At 57.9% G+C, this 12,034-nt stretch overlaps 2 protein-coding genes across 2 annotated transcripts; both read left to right on the top strand.

Moving 5' to 3' along the window:
• The first annotated feature begins 9 nt into the window (after positions 1-9).
• On the top strand, positions 10-3,187 carry FOXRED1 (FAD dependent oxidoreductase domain containing 1). Its single transcript, XM_062619962.1, has 10 exons — positions 10-85; positions 322-626; positions 715-825; positions 908-1,026; positions 1,127-1,221; positions 1,644-1,745; positions 1,818-1,894; positions 2,001-2,149; positions 2,513-2,642; positions 2,764-3,187. Exons 1-10 carry the CDS (start codon positions 10-12, stop codon positions 3,121-3,123), a joined length of 1,524 nt encoding a protein of 507 aa, XP_062475946.1. The 3' UTR covers positions 3,124-3,187.
• Positions 3,188-4,926: 1,739 nt separating this feature from the next.
• EI24 (EI24 autophagy associated transmembrane protein) lies at positions 4,927-11,458 on the top strand. Its single transcript, XM_062619902.1, has 11 exons — positions 4,927-5,040; positions 6,616-6,763; positions 8,449-8,594; positions 8,986-9,046; positions 9,518-9,584; positions 10,234-10,358; positions 10,444-10,563; positions 10,655-10,766; positions 10,860-10,971; positions 11,070-11,144; positions 11,242-11,458. The coding sequence occupies exons 2-11, from the start codon at positions 6,722-6,724 to the stop codon at positions 11,405-11,407; spliced, it is 1,026 nt and encodes a 341-aa protein (XP_062475886.1). The 5' UTR covers positions 4,927-5,040; positions 6,616-6,721; the 3' UTR covers positions 11,408-11,458.
• The last annotated feature ends 576 nt before the right edge of the window (positions 11,459-12,034 follow it).

Here is a 12,034-nt window from a genome sequence, read left to right as displayed (position 1 = left end):
CTGCCGGCCATGCTGCGCGGGGGGAGCGCGCTGAGGCGGGGGGGGGCTCCGTGCCGGGCCCTGAGCACCGGGGACATGTTCCGGGGTGAGAGCGGGGCTGGGGCAGAGCCCGGAGGGGCTGCAGGGAGTCCGGGGGGTCCTAGAGGGTCGCAGGATGGTCCCAGAGGAGAGTGGGAGGATGCAGGGGGCACTGGAGTCCATGGGGGGGGGGGAATACAGTGGGTTCTGGTGGTTCCAAAGGCCCCGGGATGCTGAGGGTGCACCCAGGGAACGGGGGACGGGGGGGCGTTTGGGGGGTCCAGGGTGTTCCGGGGGATGCAGAGGGCACTGGGGTGTCCCAGGGCTGTCCCCAAACCCATCATATACACACCCCCCGTACCCCATCAGAGCTGGGTCTGAGCCTGAGGCGCCTGGGGCGGACCCTGCAGGCTCAGCTGCCGGCGCTGGAGCCCGGCACAGGGGGCTGGGTCCCCCCGGGAGCGCCCCAGGACCCGCGGCCCCCCGAAGAGGCCGACGTGGTGGTGGTGGGGGGCGGCGTGGTGGGCTGGTCCGTAGCCTACTGGCTGAAGGCGCTGGAGGCCCGGCGGCACGGCATGAGAGTGCTGGTGGTGGAGCGGGACCCCACGGTGAGCACCCCCTCCTGGGGCAGGGCATGACCTTGGGCCCCCCCCCCCGGGAACCACTCTATGCTGGGGGGGTGTTTCTCTCTTTCAGTATTCCCGAGCTTCCACGGTGCTGTCGGCTGGGGGCATCCGGCAGCAGTTTTCCCTCCCGGAGAATATCCGCATGTCCCGTTTCTCAGCCAGTTTTCTCCGCAATATCAACGTATGTGGGGTCACCGGGAGGGGGGGTGGTGTCAGCGCGGGGAGGTCCAGCCCTGCTCAATGGGCGCCCCCTCTCCTCACAGGAACACCTTGGGGTGCCGAACGAGCCGCCCGTCGACATCCAGTTCCAGCCTTCAGGATACCTCTTCCTGGCCTCCCCGCAGGATGCTGATGGGTTGGAGGCCACTGTCAAGGTCCAGAGGTGGGACACGCACACAGAGTACCCCCCATCAAAGGTTTTTGGGTTTGGGGTTCTCATCCTGACACCGACCCCCCCCCCCCCCCATGCTGGCTCTACCCAGGGAGGAAGGGGTGCAGGTGACACTGCTGTCACCTACTCAGCTGAAGGAGAAGTTCCCATGGATAGACACAGAGGACGTGGCTGTGGCATCCTATGGTACGTGGGGACCCCATCACCACCCATCCTCATCCATATCACCATCTCCATCCTCACCCTATTTCCTGTCCTTATCCTCCTCTGAATTCTTATCCTGTTCCCCATCCCTATCACCATTCTCAACCCCATCCCATCCTCATCCTTATCTGTATTCTCATCCTCATTCCTATCACCATCCCCATCCTCATCCCATCCCATTCTCACCCCCATCCTCACCTTATTCCCCATCCTGATCCCCATCTTCATCCCTGTGCTCATCCTTATCCATTCCCACCCTCACCCCCATCCCATATAATCATCCCCATTGGGTGCATCATTCATCCCACCTTAATTTGGGGAAGGGGGCTCTTCCCCTCCCCCCCAGACTCAGGTGTGTTTGGAGTGGTCACACCGGCATCCCCCATGCCCTGTGTCCCACCCAGGTCTGGAGGACGAGGGCTGGTTTGACCCCTGGACCCTCCTCACCGCTCTGCGGCGCAAAGCCACGTCCCTGGGGGTGCTCAGCTGCGCCGGGGAGGTGCGAGGTGAGGGGGGGGACACGCACAGAGCGGGGTGTCCCCTGGGGGCGTCACGCCCTCACCCCCCCGATCCTCCAGGTTTTGTCACCTCAGCTGAGGACTTGATGCCACCACAGGGACTGGACCTGTTGTCCGCGCGCATCAAACACGTCCATGTGAGTGTGTCCTATCCCCCCCCCAGAACATACCTGAGAGGGGGAGTGACACCCCACGGGTGTGCAGGACCCCCCCCCCGCTCATGTGGGGTATGTGTCCCCCCAGGTGTACATGCAGGACAGCCTGGAGTACCAGCCCGTGACCTGTGCCATCGTGGTGAATGCAGCAGGTGCCTGGGCTGGGGAACTGCTGGAGGCAGCCGGGCTGCCCGAGGCGCTGCGCCAGCCCCCCCTGCCCATCCAGCCCCGGAAGAGGTGGGGAGGGTAGGATTTGGGGGGTCACATTGTGGGGTTCACATCCTGGCATCACCCTGGAACCTGTTTGTGCTCTGTGGGGATGGTGGCTGTGTCCCGGTACCCACCATCCATCCCTTTGCAAAGGGGCTGTGAGGCCTTCAGTGGGGTTTTGGGGGGGATCTCACACCCCAGCACTCACCACTCTCCATCTTCAAAGGCTGGTGACCCCTTGGTCCTTCTTTTGGGGTGCCCCTCCAATTGTCAGGAATGCTGTGAACCCTCAGTGCTTTCATTTCCACGCACCCCTTGATGCTCTGAGGCAGAACCCACCCCCCCTCATCCCTATGTTTTTTGGGGGCGGGATCTCCTTTATCCCTATAGGTACATCTTCTCCTGGCACTGTCACGATGGTCCTGGCTTATCCTGCCCATTCCTCATTGACACCACTGGTGCTTACTTTCGCCGTGAGGGCATTGCCGGCAACTACTTGGGCGGCATGAGCCCACCCGAGGTGCGCCCAAAGGGAGGTTCCTCTCCATTTATATTGATGATTTATGGTATTTTAATACGTTATTTACGTGGTTTCTCTCTGTAGTTTTCTTTCTAACTCCCTCGCAACCTGTTTTTCCTAGGAGGAGGAGCCGGATCCCAGCGACCTCTCCGTGGATCACAGCTACTTCCAGGACCAGGTCTGGCCGCGGCTGGCCCGGCGCGTCCCAGCTTTCTCCTCCCTCCGTCCCGGCAGCTCCTGGGCAGGTTACTACGACCACAACTCCTTCGACTGCAACGGGGTGGTGGGACCTCACCCCAGGCTGGAGAACCTCCTCGTGGCCGCTGGGTTCAGCGGTCACGGGCTGCAGCACGCGCCGGCGGCCGGCAGAGCTGTGGCTGAGCTGGTGCTCAAGGGTCGATATGAGACCTTGGACCTGAGCAGGTTGGGCTGGAGGAGGCTGGTGCAAGGGGAGCCGCTGGTGGAAGGCGGGGTGGTGTGATGGACGTGGGGAAACTGAGGCACGGGTGGGGGCCCACACTGTGCCCTGCAGCAATAAACGGGATGATGTGGAGTGTGCTGGGGGGAGTACATGGGGGGAATGGGGACACCCCTGCTGCCGTCCGGCTCTGCCCTGCACACAGCAGGCACGCACCAGTGCACCCCCTATTGCTCACGCAGTGCTCCCCAGCCCCGCTGCCCCCCCATTCTGGTGTCTTCACTGCCCACCCCCCCAGTGTCCCCACTGCGTTCCGTTCCCACCCAGGGCCCCCAGTGTTCCCCCATTGTCACCCAATGCCCCACCTGTCCCCATTACCCACTATTATCCCCCCATGACCTCCCAGCCTCTCTCCCAGTGCTCCCCAACATCCTTCCCATTGCCCCCATTACTCCTCCATGTCCCCATTACCCCTTAATATCCCCCTATGATCCCCCAACATCCCCCCCCACAGTCCCCATTACCCCAACATCCCCTTATGACCCCCCAACATCTCTCCCACTGTCCCCAATATCCCCCTATGACCCCCCAACATCCTTCCCATTGCCGCCTATTACCCCCAATATCCCCCTATGATCCCCCAACATCCCTCCCATTACCCCCAGTATCCCCCTATGATCTCCCAACATCCCTTCCATTACCCCCAATATCCCCCTATGACCCCCCAACATCCCTCCCATTACCCCAGTATTCCCCTATGACCCCCCAACATCCCTCCTACTGTCCCCATTACCCCCAATATTCCCCTATGACCCCCCAACATCCCTCCCACTGTCCCCATTACCCCCAATGTCCCCCTATGACCCCCCAACGTCCCTCCCATTGTCCCCATTACCCCCAATATCCACCTATGACCCCCCAACATCCCTTCCACTGTCCCCCTTACCCCAATGTCCCCCTATGACCCCCCAGCATCCCTCCCATTGCCCCCCATTACCCCCAATATCGCCCTATGACCCCCCAACATCCCTCCCACTGTCTCCATTACCCCCAGTGTCCCCCTATGACCCCCCAACGTCCCTCCCATTGCCCCCATTACCCCCAATATCCGCCTATGACCCCCCAACGTCCCTTCCACTGTCCCCATTACCCCAATGTCCCCCTATGACCCCCCAACATCCCTCCCATTGCCCCCCATTACCCCCAATATCACCCTATGACCCCCCAACACCCACTATCCCCATTACCCCCAATATCCCCTATGACCCACCAACATCCCTCCCATTGCCCCTCATTACCCCCAATATTCCCCTATGACCCACCAACATCCCTCCCATTGCCCCCCATTACCCCCAGTATCCCCCTATGACCCCCAAACATCCCTCCCATTGCCCCCCATTACCCCCAATGTCCCTCCCATTACCCCCAATATCCCCCTATGACCCCCCAACATCCCTCCCATTGCCCCCCCCATTACCTGCAATATCCCTCCCATTGCCCCCCCATTACCCCCAGTATTCCCCATGACCCCCCAACATCCCTCCCATTACCCCCAATATCCCCCTATGACCCCCCAACATCCCTCCCATTGCCCCACATTACCTCCAATATCCCCCATGAACCCCCAATATCCCTCCCATTGCCCCCAATATCCACCATGACCCCCCAACATCCCTCCCATTACCCCCAATATCCCCCATGACCCCCCAACATCACTCCCATTACCCCCAACATCCCTCCCATTACCCCCAATATCCCCCTATGACCCCCATCCTCTCCCAATCTCCCTCCCATTACCCCCAAGTGTCCCCATCACCCCTCGCTCACATGCCGCCCCCTGGCGGTGTGGCGGAATGGCTCTCCTCCGGCAGCGCGCCTGCGCGGGGCGGGGAGGGCGGCTGCGCGGCGGGAGCCGGGCGCATGCGCGGTGGCGGACGGGCCGCTGGAGCTGGGCCGTGCGCGCCGTGAGCCTGGCCCGCGGTGAGTGGCGGCAATGGGGGGGGGGGGGGGGAGATGGACGGGACGTGGGGTCAGCGTGTGGGAACCGTGCCCGGAGCCCTGGGGTGCTGCGGGGTCTGGAGGGATCCGTGGGGAGAGGCTGAGGTAACTTTGGGCCCTGCGGGGGCAGCGCTGAGGTAACAGCTTCAGGGGATCACGGGGGCGGCGGTGGCTTCAGGCGCGCGTTGTTGTGTGGTGGTCTGTGTGTGTGTGTGTGTGTGTGTGTGTGTCTCTGTGTGTGTGTCTGTGTCTGTGTGTGTCCGTGTCTCTGTGTGTCTGTGTGTGTCCCGCCTCCGATTCCTGGGGCGATCGTGCGAACAGCTGCGGTGAAGCAGTGCTCCCCACTGGAGTTATAGGGGTGGCCCCAGTGCCGCAGGTTTGAGGTAACTCTATCCCCCAGGTAACGGGGGGGGGGGGAGATGATGCCCGTGCCCCAGCGTTGCTGTGAGGCAGCTCCGGGCACCTCTGGGTGCTGTGAGGATCCCCTCTTTGCACAGCGATCCCCACCGCTGGAATCGCCCATCGGGAGGAGCTGTCTGCAGGAGCAGGGTCTCACTGAAGAGGTTTCCGTGCCCAAGGTGCCGGGAACAAAGAGAAAACTCTTTTGCTTTTGTTTCTGCTGGGGCTCTGCCAGTGTGACCTGGACCATGGACACTTCCTAAAGCAGAGACACCGTCACCCCCTCACACACAACCCCCCCCGGGATCTGAGTGTGTCTGCTCCAAAAGCTTCATTTTGGGGTGGCAGTGCCTGTGATTAACCTGATGTTTGTAACGCTGGAGGCTGGTTCTGCTTCCACAGCTTCATCCCAACTGGAGTTCGTGCTTCACGGGAGTGGGGTTCTAACCCTGGCAGGGTTTATCTTGGAATAACCCAAATAAAATCCGGTTTTTAAATTAATCATTTCAATCGTTTATCCCCTGTGCTGCACTCTATAAAGCAACAGCACCCATGACATGTTGGGGCTTGTGATACCAGCCTGCTCCAGAGCTGTGGGAGCTCTCGCCTAGGAAAAGCGATCAGTTTGGATCCCATTGGAAAAGCTCCATGTGCTTTATATTTTCTTTTCCTTAACTCAAAAACCTATTTCTGCAACGCTTCACAAGAAGCAAGAGACTCAGCACAAGGTTTTTGGCAAAGGGCTGTTGAGAGTTCTTACTGCTTTGGGCAAAAGCTGATGGGACAGCTCAAAGAGCAGCCCTGGGTTTGTCAGGCTCCTGAGTGCAAACCTGGAGTTTCTTCCCTGCCAGAGGAGGTGTGGAGCTGGATGGTGTTAACTGAGTGCTGGGCTTAACACATATGTTTTCACACCTCCCTGGGCTGGCTCTGCTGGCTTTTCTCTTCCCAAAATGAGTGGTGCAGTGAGGTGTTAGCATAGAACTACAGGCCATGCTGTTCCTGAAACTGAGGTTTTTAACATGAGGTACCACGACACAGGATGGGTCCTTTCTCTGCCTGTGTGTTTGAGGGGCCTGTAAGCCTGTTGGTGGGAGTAGCTTGGAATCCCACTGTGTGGTTAATGCCTGCCATGATCCTTTGTGTTTTCTCTCTCCACAGGCTCCATCCATTTCCCATCCCTCCAGGATGAGAGAGGTTTGGGTTCGGCTTTTCCCCTCTCCCTGTAGTTGATAGTTTTGGAACTGGAGGTGATGCTGGAGTCGAGATGGCAGACAGCGTGAAAACCTTCCTGCATGACCTCGTCAGGGTGAGTCCATGCACTGCAGCTCCTTTGTCATGGGGACTGGTCCTGTTCCCTTCCGTGGCTTCGTCCAAGGTGAATTAAAGAATTGGAAGGAAAAGGGGCTCTCAGTGTATGTTAATCAAAGACTTCAGTTTAGTCAGGCAGAGATACCTGTCAGCAGGCTTTCTGCTGTTAGAATTGAGGTAGCTCTGTGGGATGTGTTGCTTCCCAAGTGTTTTCGCAAGCTGGCTGCAGTGTGTCTGTTGCAAAGAGTCACAGTGATAAGGCTTCATGTGACCTCAGTGCTCCCACACCATCTTGTATCATCCAGGCATAAACACAGGCTCAAAAATGTTGGTGATGGGAATGCTAAGAAGTAATTCATGTTCAGAAACTGGTGTTTACTGGCCATGGCCTCAAGCAGAAGGATTTGGGTCCTAGAATCACCGAATGGTTTGGGTTGGAAAGGACCTTAAAGCTCATCCAGTTCCAACCCCTGCCATGGGCAGGGACACCTTCCACGAGAGCAGCTTGCTCCAAGCCCCTGTGTCCAACTTGGCCTTGAACACTGCCAGGGATGGGGCAGCCACAGCTTCTCTGGGCACCCTGTGCCCCCACCTCAGCACCCTCACAGGGAAGAGCTTCTGCCTAAGAGCTCATCTCAGTCTCCCCTCTGGCAGGTTCAAGCCATTCCCCTTGGCCTGTCCCTAGATCCCTTGTCCAAAGCCCCTCTCCAGGTTTTCTGTAGCCCCTTTAGGCACTGGAGCTGCTCTAAGGTCTCCCCTTCAGGAGCCTTCTCTTCTCCAGGCTGCCCCAGCCCAGCTCTCCCAGCCTGGCCCCAGAGCAGAGCTGCTTCAGCCCTCGCAGCACCTCCATGGCCTCCTCTGGACTCGCTCCAACAGCTCCAGGTCCCTCTTGTGCTGCTGCCCCCGAGCTGGATCAGGACTGCAGGGGTGGTCTCCCCAGAACACAACAGAAGGGGAGAATCCCCTCCGTGACCTGTTGCTCATGCTCCTTTGGGTGCAGCCCAGCACACGGGGGGATTCTGGGCTAAAGTGCACTGAAGTTAGGTCATAGGGAGCTTCTCATGGACCAACACCCCCAAGTCCTTCTCCTCAGTTATTTCACAATGTTCTCACAATTCATTTTGAAGTGAAATGTTTGATAACAAATGTGTCCCAAAGGTGGAAATAAGTGCTAGAGAGGTGTTGCTAGAAGTCTTTTAAAGCAGGAGCTGAGGCAGAGACTTCTTCACACTTCTCTGTTAACAGGTTTGCACAGATGTGGCTCCGAGGCTGTTTCAGGGATGCTGTCATCTGTAAAGCCACGAGCATCACACTCAGATGTATGGTCAGGCCACGAGGGGTTTGCACATCCTGAATGTTTGATGTAATTCTATTTTATTGGCCTGTAGTGGCTGGCGGGGGGGGAGAAGGGCTTTCTGCCAGGCAGAAGAAATGGGCTGTGAGAGATGTGACTCTCTGGGTTATAAATAGTGGATTTTGGATGAGAAATCACACCTTCAAAGAGAGGCTGCTGCTGGAACAGGCAGTGATTTAGGTCACCAGGCTATGGAGAACAGGCAGCACTCCAAACCCTGGCTCTGCCTGAGCCTGGTGCTGCCTCCTCCGCTCCGGGCAGCAAGGCTCATCCCCTTCCATAACCAGGAGGTGGGAAGGAGTGTTTGCAGCCTCTCCTCATGTCCACAGGGAATTAAGGACTCCATCTGGGGCATCTGCACCATCTCAAAGCTGGATGCCCGCATCCAGCAGAAAAGGGAAGAGCAGAGGCGGAGGAGAGCCAACAGCGCGCTGGCCCAGCGGAGGTTTCACTTGGAAGAGAAGAAGCAAGAGAAGTGAGTGTGGGGCCTGAGGACTGGTAATTCCCTTCTCCCAGTCCATCAAGGGTGAATCCAGGTTCTTTTTCCCCAGCTGTGCTGTGTTCCACAGCCATCTCTACCAGTTGCATCCACTAAGGATGAAAACACTGGGATTAAATCTCGACTGTGCTCTTGGCATGTCCATAGGTACATTGTGAGGAGAGAGAAGCCAAAACCAGCCTTTTCCAAGGACAAAATGCTCCGAAACCCCTCTAGTTTTATTACACTGAGAGATTTGAGGCAAACCAACCCTGAGCTCCCCTGTAAATGCTTAAAACTCAGGAGGAAAGCTCTGCTCTTCCATTCCAGCATGGATACAGGGTATTACCAAAGGTCCTTGATGTGTCTCTCTCCCGTTGCTCCACAGTGAACCCCGGATAGTGAGCCGGATATTTCAGTGTTGTGCCTGGAATGGAGGCGTGTTCTGGGTACGTGGGAATTTTGTTCTTACTGTGTTAAACCCCTCTGTGGAAACCAACCCTTGTGCACCTTTGGTGGTGAGCCATCAGCTGGGCTGCAGGGACCTGTGCCAGCTGCCATATTCCCAGTCCCACCACTGTATTTTAAGGGAACTGGAATATAGACCTGCTTGGGAAAGCCCACATGTTGAACTCAAGCTGCTTTGAGACAGCTCTGTGCAGGATATTGCTTCCCCAAGTTGAATATTGATTCCCCAGCTCTGACCTTGCCGTGAGGCCGATCCACATAAATCACCAGCTTCATTTTCCCATTAGGCAGAGGAATTGGCCCAGGAATGTTAAAGGGAATGTGCTCAGTTGTAGATTTGGGGTGGGTTTACGTGCCTGTCCTGGGGTGTTCCTGGATCCCCACGGGTAGAGGGTCTGGTTGCAGCAGCCCAAAACCTGACCCAGCAGCACCAAAACTTCCTCTTCCCCCAGCTCAGTCTCTTCTTGTTCTACCGCGTGTTCATACCTGCCCTTCAGTCCGTCACGGCGCACATCATCGGTGAGTTCCTTCCCAGCACCCCATGAGCTGCCATCTCCTCGCCTTGTTCTTCTCCTCCTCCCCAAGCTAATTAAGGCTGTTGTTAATTATCCAGGGGTAAATCAGAGATGGAGAGTGCCACTCACGGACTGTGTGGTGGGATCCATGCAGGGTTCTGCCACACAGTTGTCGCTGTGGTTTTGCAAATGCATGAAAAGCAAGTGGGATTCCTCCTGCTGGGGGCTCCCCTGGGAGCAGAGATGCCAGGGGGAATTTCTGACGGGAAAAGAAGGTTCCTCCAATTGAGGAGCTTCCCAAAACAAGGAGTTTCCTAAGATGAGGTTCCTTCAATGAGGAGGTCCCTGAGAAATGTAGCTTCCTGTAATGAGGAGCTTTCCAAAGCAAGGAGGTTCCTTCAGTGAGGATCTTCCTCCAACAAGGAGTGCTCTGAAACGCTGAGCTTCCAAAAGTAAGGAGCTTCACAAAACAAGGACGTTTCGTCCAGTGAGGAGCTTCCCAAAATGAGTAGGTTCCTTTAACATGGAGCTCCCAGAGACAAGGAGGTTCCTCTAACGAGGAGCTCCCTGAAACGTGGTTGTTCCACTGAGGAGCTCCCTGAGCTGAGGCACTTCCCTCGCAGAATCCTGACGTGTTTCCCTGTTTCCGGAAGGTGACCCTTCCTTGCACAGCGATGTCTGGGCCTGGCTGGAGTTCATCCTCACCTCCATCTTCAGCGCCCTCTGGGTCCTGCCCCTCTTCGTCCTCAGTAAGGTCGTCAACGCCATCTGGTTTCAGGTGGGTGCCCAGAAAACAGGCTCTGGGTGTATTCCTGGTGACGTAATCCCAGTGGATTTTGGATCCCCTCTCTCCTCTCCATCAGGACATTGCAGATCTTGCCTTCGAAGTCTCCGGCAGGAAACCTCACCCGTTCCCCAGCGTCAGCAAAATCATCGCCGACATGTTGTTCAACCTCTTGCTGCAGGCGCTCTTCCTTATCCAGGTGAGGATTTAATCCCCCCAAACAACCACATCCCCCCAGGGCCACCTTCTCCAGAGCTCCCCTCATGCTCTCACTGGGATTTTATCCATAGGGAATGATCGTGAGCCTCTTCCCCATCGATCTGGTTGGCCAGCTGGTTGGGCTCCTCCACATGTCACTACTGTACTCGCTCTACTGCTTTGAGTACCGCTGGTTTAACAAAGGTGGGAGACACTTCCAGATGGTATGTGTTGGGATGGAGGCTGCTCCATGCCAATGGTTGGGTTCGAATGGGCTTTCTCCCCCTTTCCCACCAGGAATCGAGATGCACCAGCGCTTGTCCAACATCGAGAGGAACTGGCCCTACTACTTTGGCTTCGGCTTGCCGCTCGCCTTCCTCACAGCGATGCAGTCCTCCTACATCATCAGGTGAGGGGAGAGCTGCCATTCCACATCCACGTCCTTCCTCACCCCAATGCCCTCTTTTGTGTAATTTTATCATATTTTGTTCTTTTTTTTCCCTTCAGTGGTTGCCTCTTCTCCATCCTTTTCCCCCTCTTCATCATCAGCGCCAACGAGGCGAGGACCCCTGGCAAAACCTAGTGAGTGAGACCCTTCGTGCCCCCAAACCTTCAGCCTCACCCCCCCCTCAAACCTCCATCCGGGAGGAAGCTCACGGTGTTCTCTTCCCTTTTCCAGCCACTTCCAGCTCCGGCTCTTCTCCTTGGTGGTTTTCCTCAGCAACAGACTCTTCCACAAGACCGTTTACCTGCAGTCGGCCCTGGGCGGTGCTTCCTCCTCCTCCGACCGCCCCCTTCCCCCTCAGCCCTCTCCTACCAAACACACGCCAGCTCCGGGGCACTGAGCCCCGGGTGGGGGTCCCCCGTGTCCCCCGGTGACCGGCAGCCCCCTCCCCCCCCCACGGGGGTGGTTCGTGGTTCTTCGCCCCGCCATGGGAATTTTAGGGGGGGGCGGGGATATACTTTTTAAGGAGCTCCCGTCCCCCTCCCGGTGCATGCGCCGGTTCCGGTGGGGTCGGGACGGAACCGGGACGGGGTTGGTGGGTTTGGGGGTGTTTTTTGGGGCGGTTTATCAACTTTTCTCTAGTATTTTCACACGGAAACATTAAACGGACGAAACACGGCTTGAGCCCCTCCTGTGCCCCATGCGCTTAAACGGACGAAACACGGCTTGAGCCCCTCCTGTGCCCCATGCGCGGTCGGTGTCCGCCGGGGCCTCCCGTTGGCACCGCCCCACGTGTCACCACCCACGTGGCGGGACCGCAGCCTGCTTCCGCTTCCGTCCACGTGATGCACTCCCAAGCTCCGGGGGACACGTCGCGGCTCGTTCGCCGTAGCTTTCTCCCCGCCAATCAGGAGGCGCCGTACGCGGCACGCCCAGCCCCTCCGCCTGAGTGCGCGGCGGCTCGGCCAATGGGAGCGGCCGTGCTCAGAGTGGCGACCAATGGCGAGTGAGGGGGGGGTGCGGCGGA

This window comes from Pezoporus occidentalis, unplaced genomic scaffold (assembly GCF_034315485.1).
Source record: "Pezoporus occidentalis ecotype Australia unplaced genomic scaffold, CSIRO_AGI_Poc_V1 ctg216, whole genome shotgun sequence".
Classification (NCBI taxonomy): Eukaryota; Metazoa; Chordata; class Aves; order Psittaciformes; family Psittacidae; genus Pezoporus; species Pezoporus occidentalis.
The sequence above is the reverse complement of the archived record's forward strand: the minus strand, read 5'-3'. Positions and strand labels throughout refer to the sequence as shown.

What these genes read in the sequence shown, in the direction of transcription:
- FOXRED1 (XM_062619962.1), top strand. Translation starts at nt 10, where the DNA reads ATGCTGCGCGGGGGGAGCGCGCTGAGGCGGGGGGGGGCTCCGTGCCGG. An exon ending in CTGCGCCGGGGAGGTGCGAG is followed by an intron (nt 1,746 to 1,817) that starts GTGAGGGGGGGG and finishes CCGATCCTCCAG; the next exon opens with GTTTTGTCACCTCAGCTGAG. An exon ending in GCGGCATGAGCCCACCCGAG is followed by an intron (nt 2,643 to 2,763) that starts GTGCGCCCAAAG and finishes TGTTTTTCCTAG; the next exon opens with GAGGAGGAGCCGGATCCCAG.
- EI24 (XM_062619902.1), top strand. Translation starts at nt 6,722, where the DNA reads ATGGCAGACAGCGTGAAAACCTTCCTGCATGACCTCGTCAGG. An exon ending in CGTCACGGCGCACATCATCG is followed by an intron (nt 9,585 to 10,233) that starts GTGAGTTCCTTC and finishes TGTTTCCGGAAG; the next exon opens with GTGACCCTTCCTTGCACAGC. An exon ending in AGGACCCCTGGCAAAACCTA is followed by an intron (nt 11,145 to 11,241) that starts GTGAGTGAGACC and finishes TCCCTTTTCCAG; the next exon opens with CCACTTCCAGCTCCGGCTCT.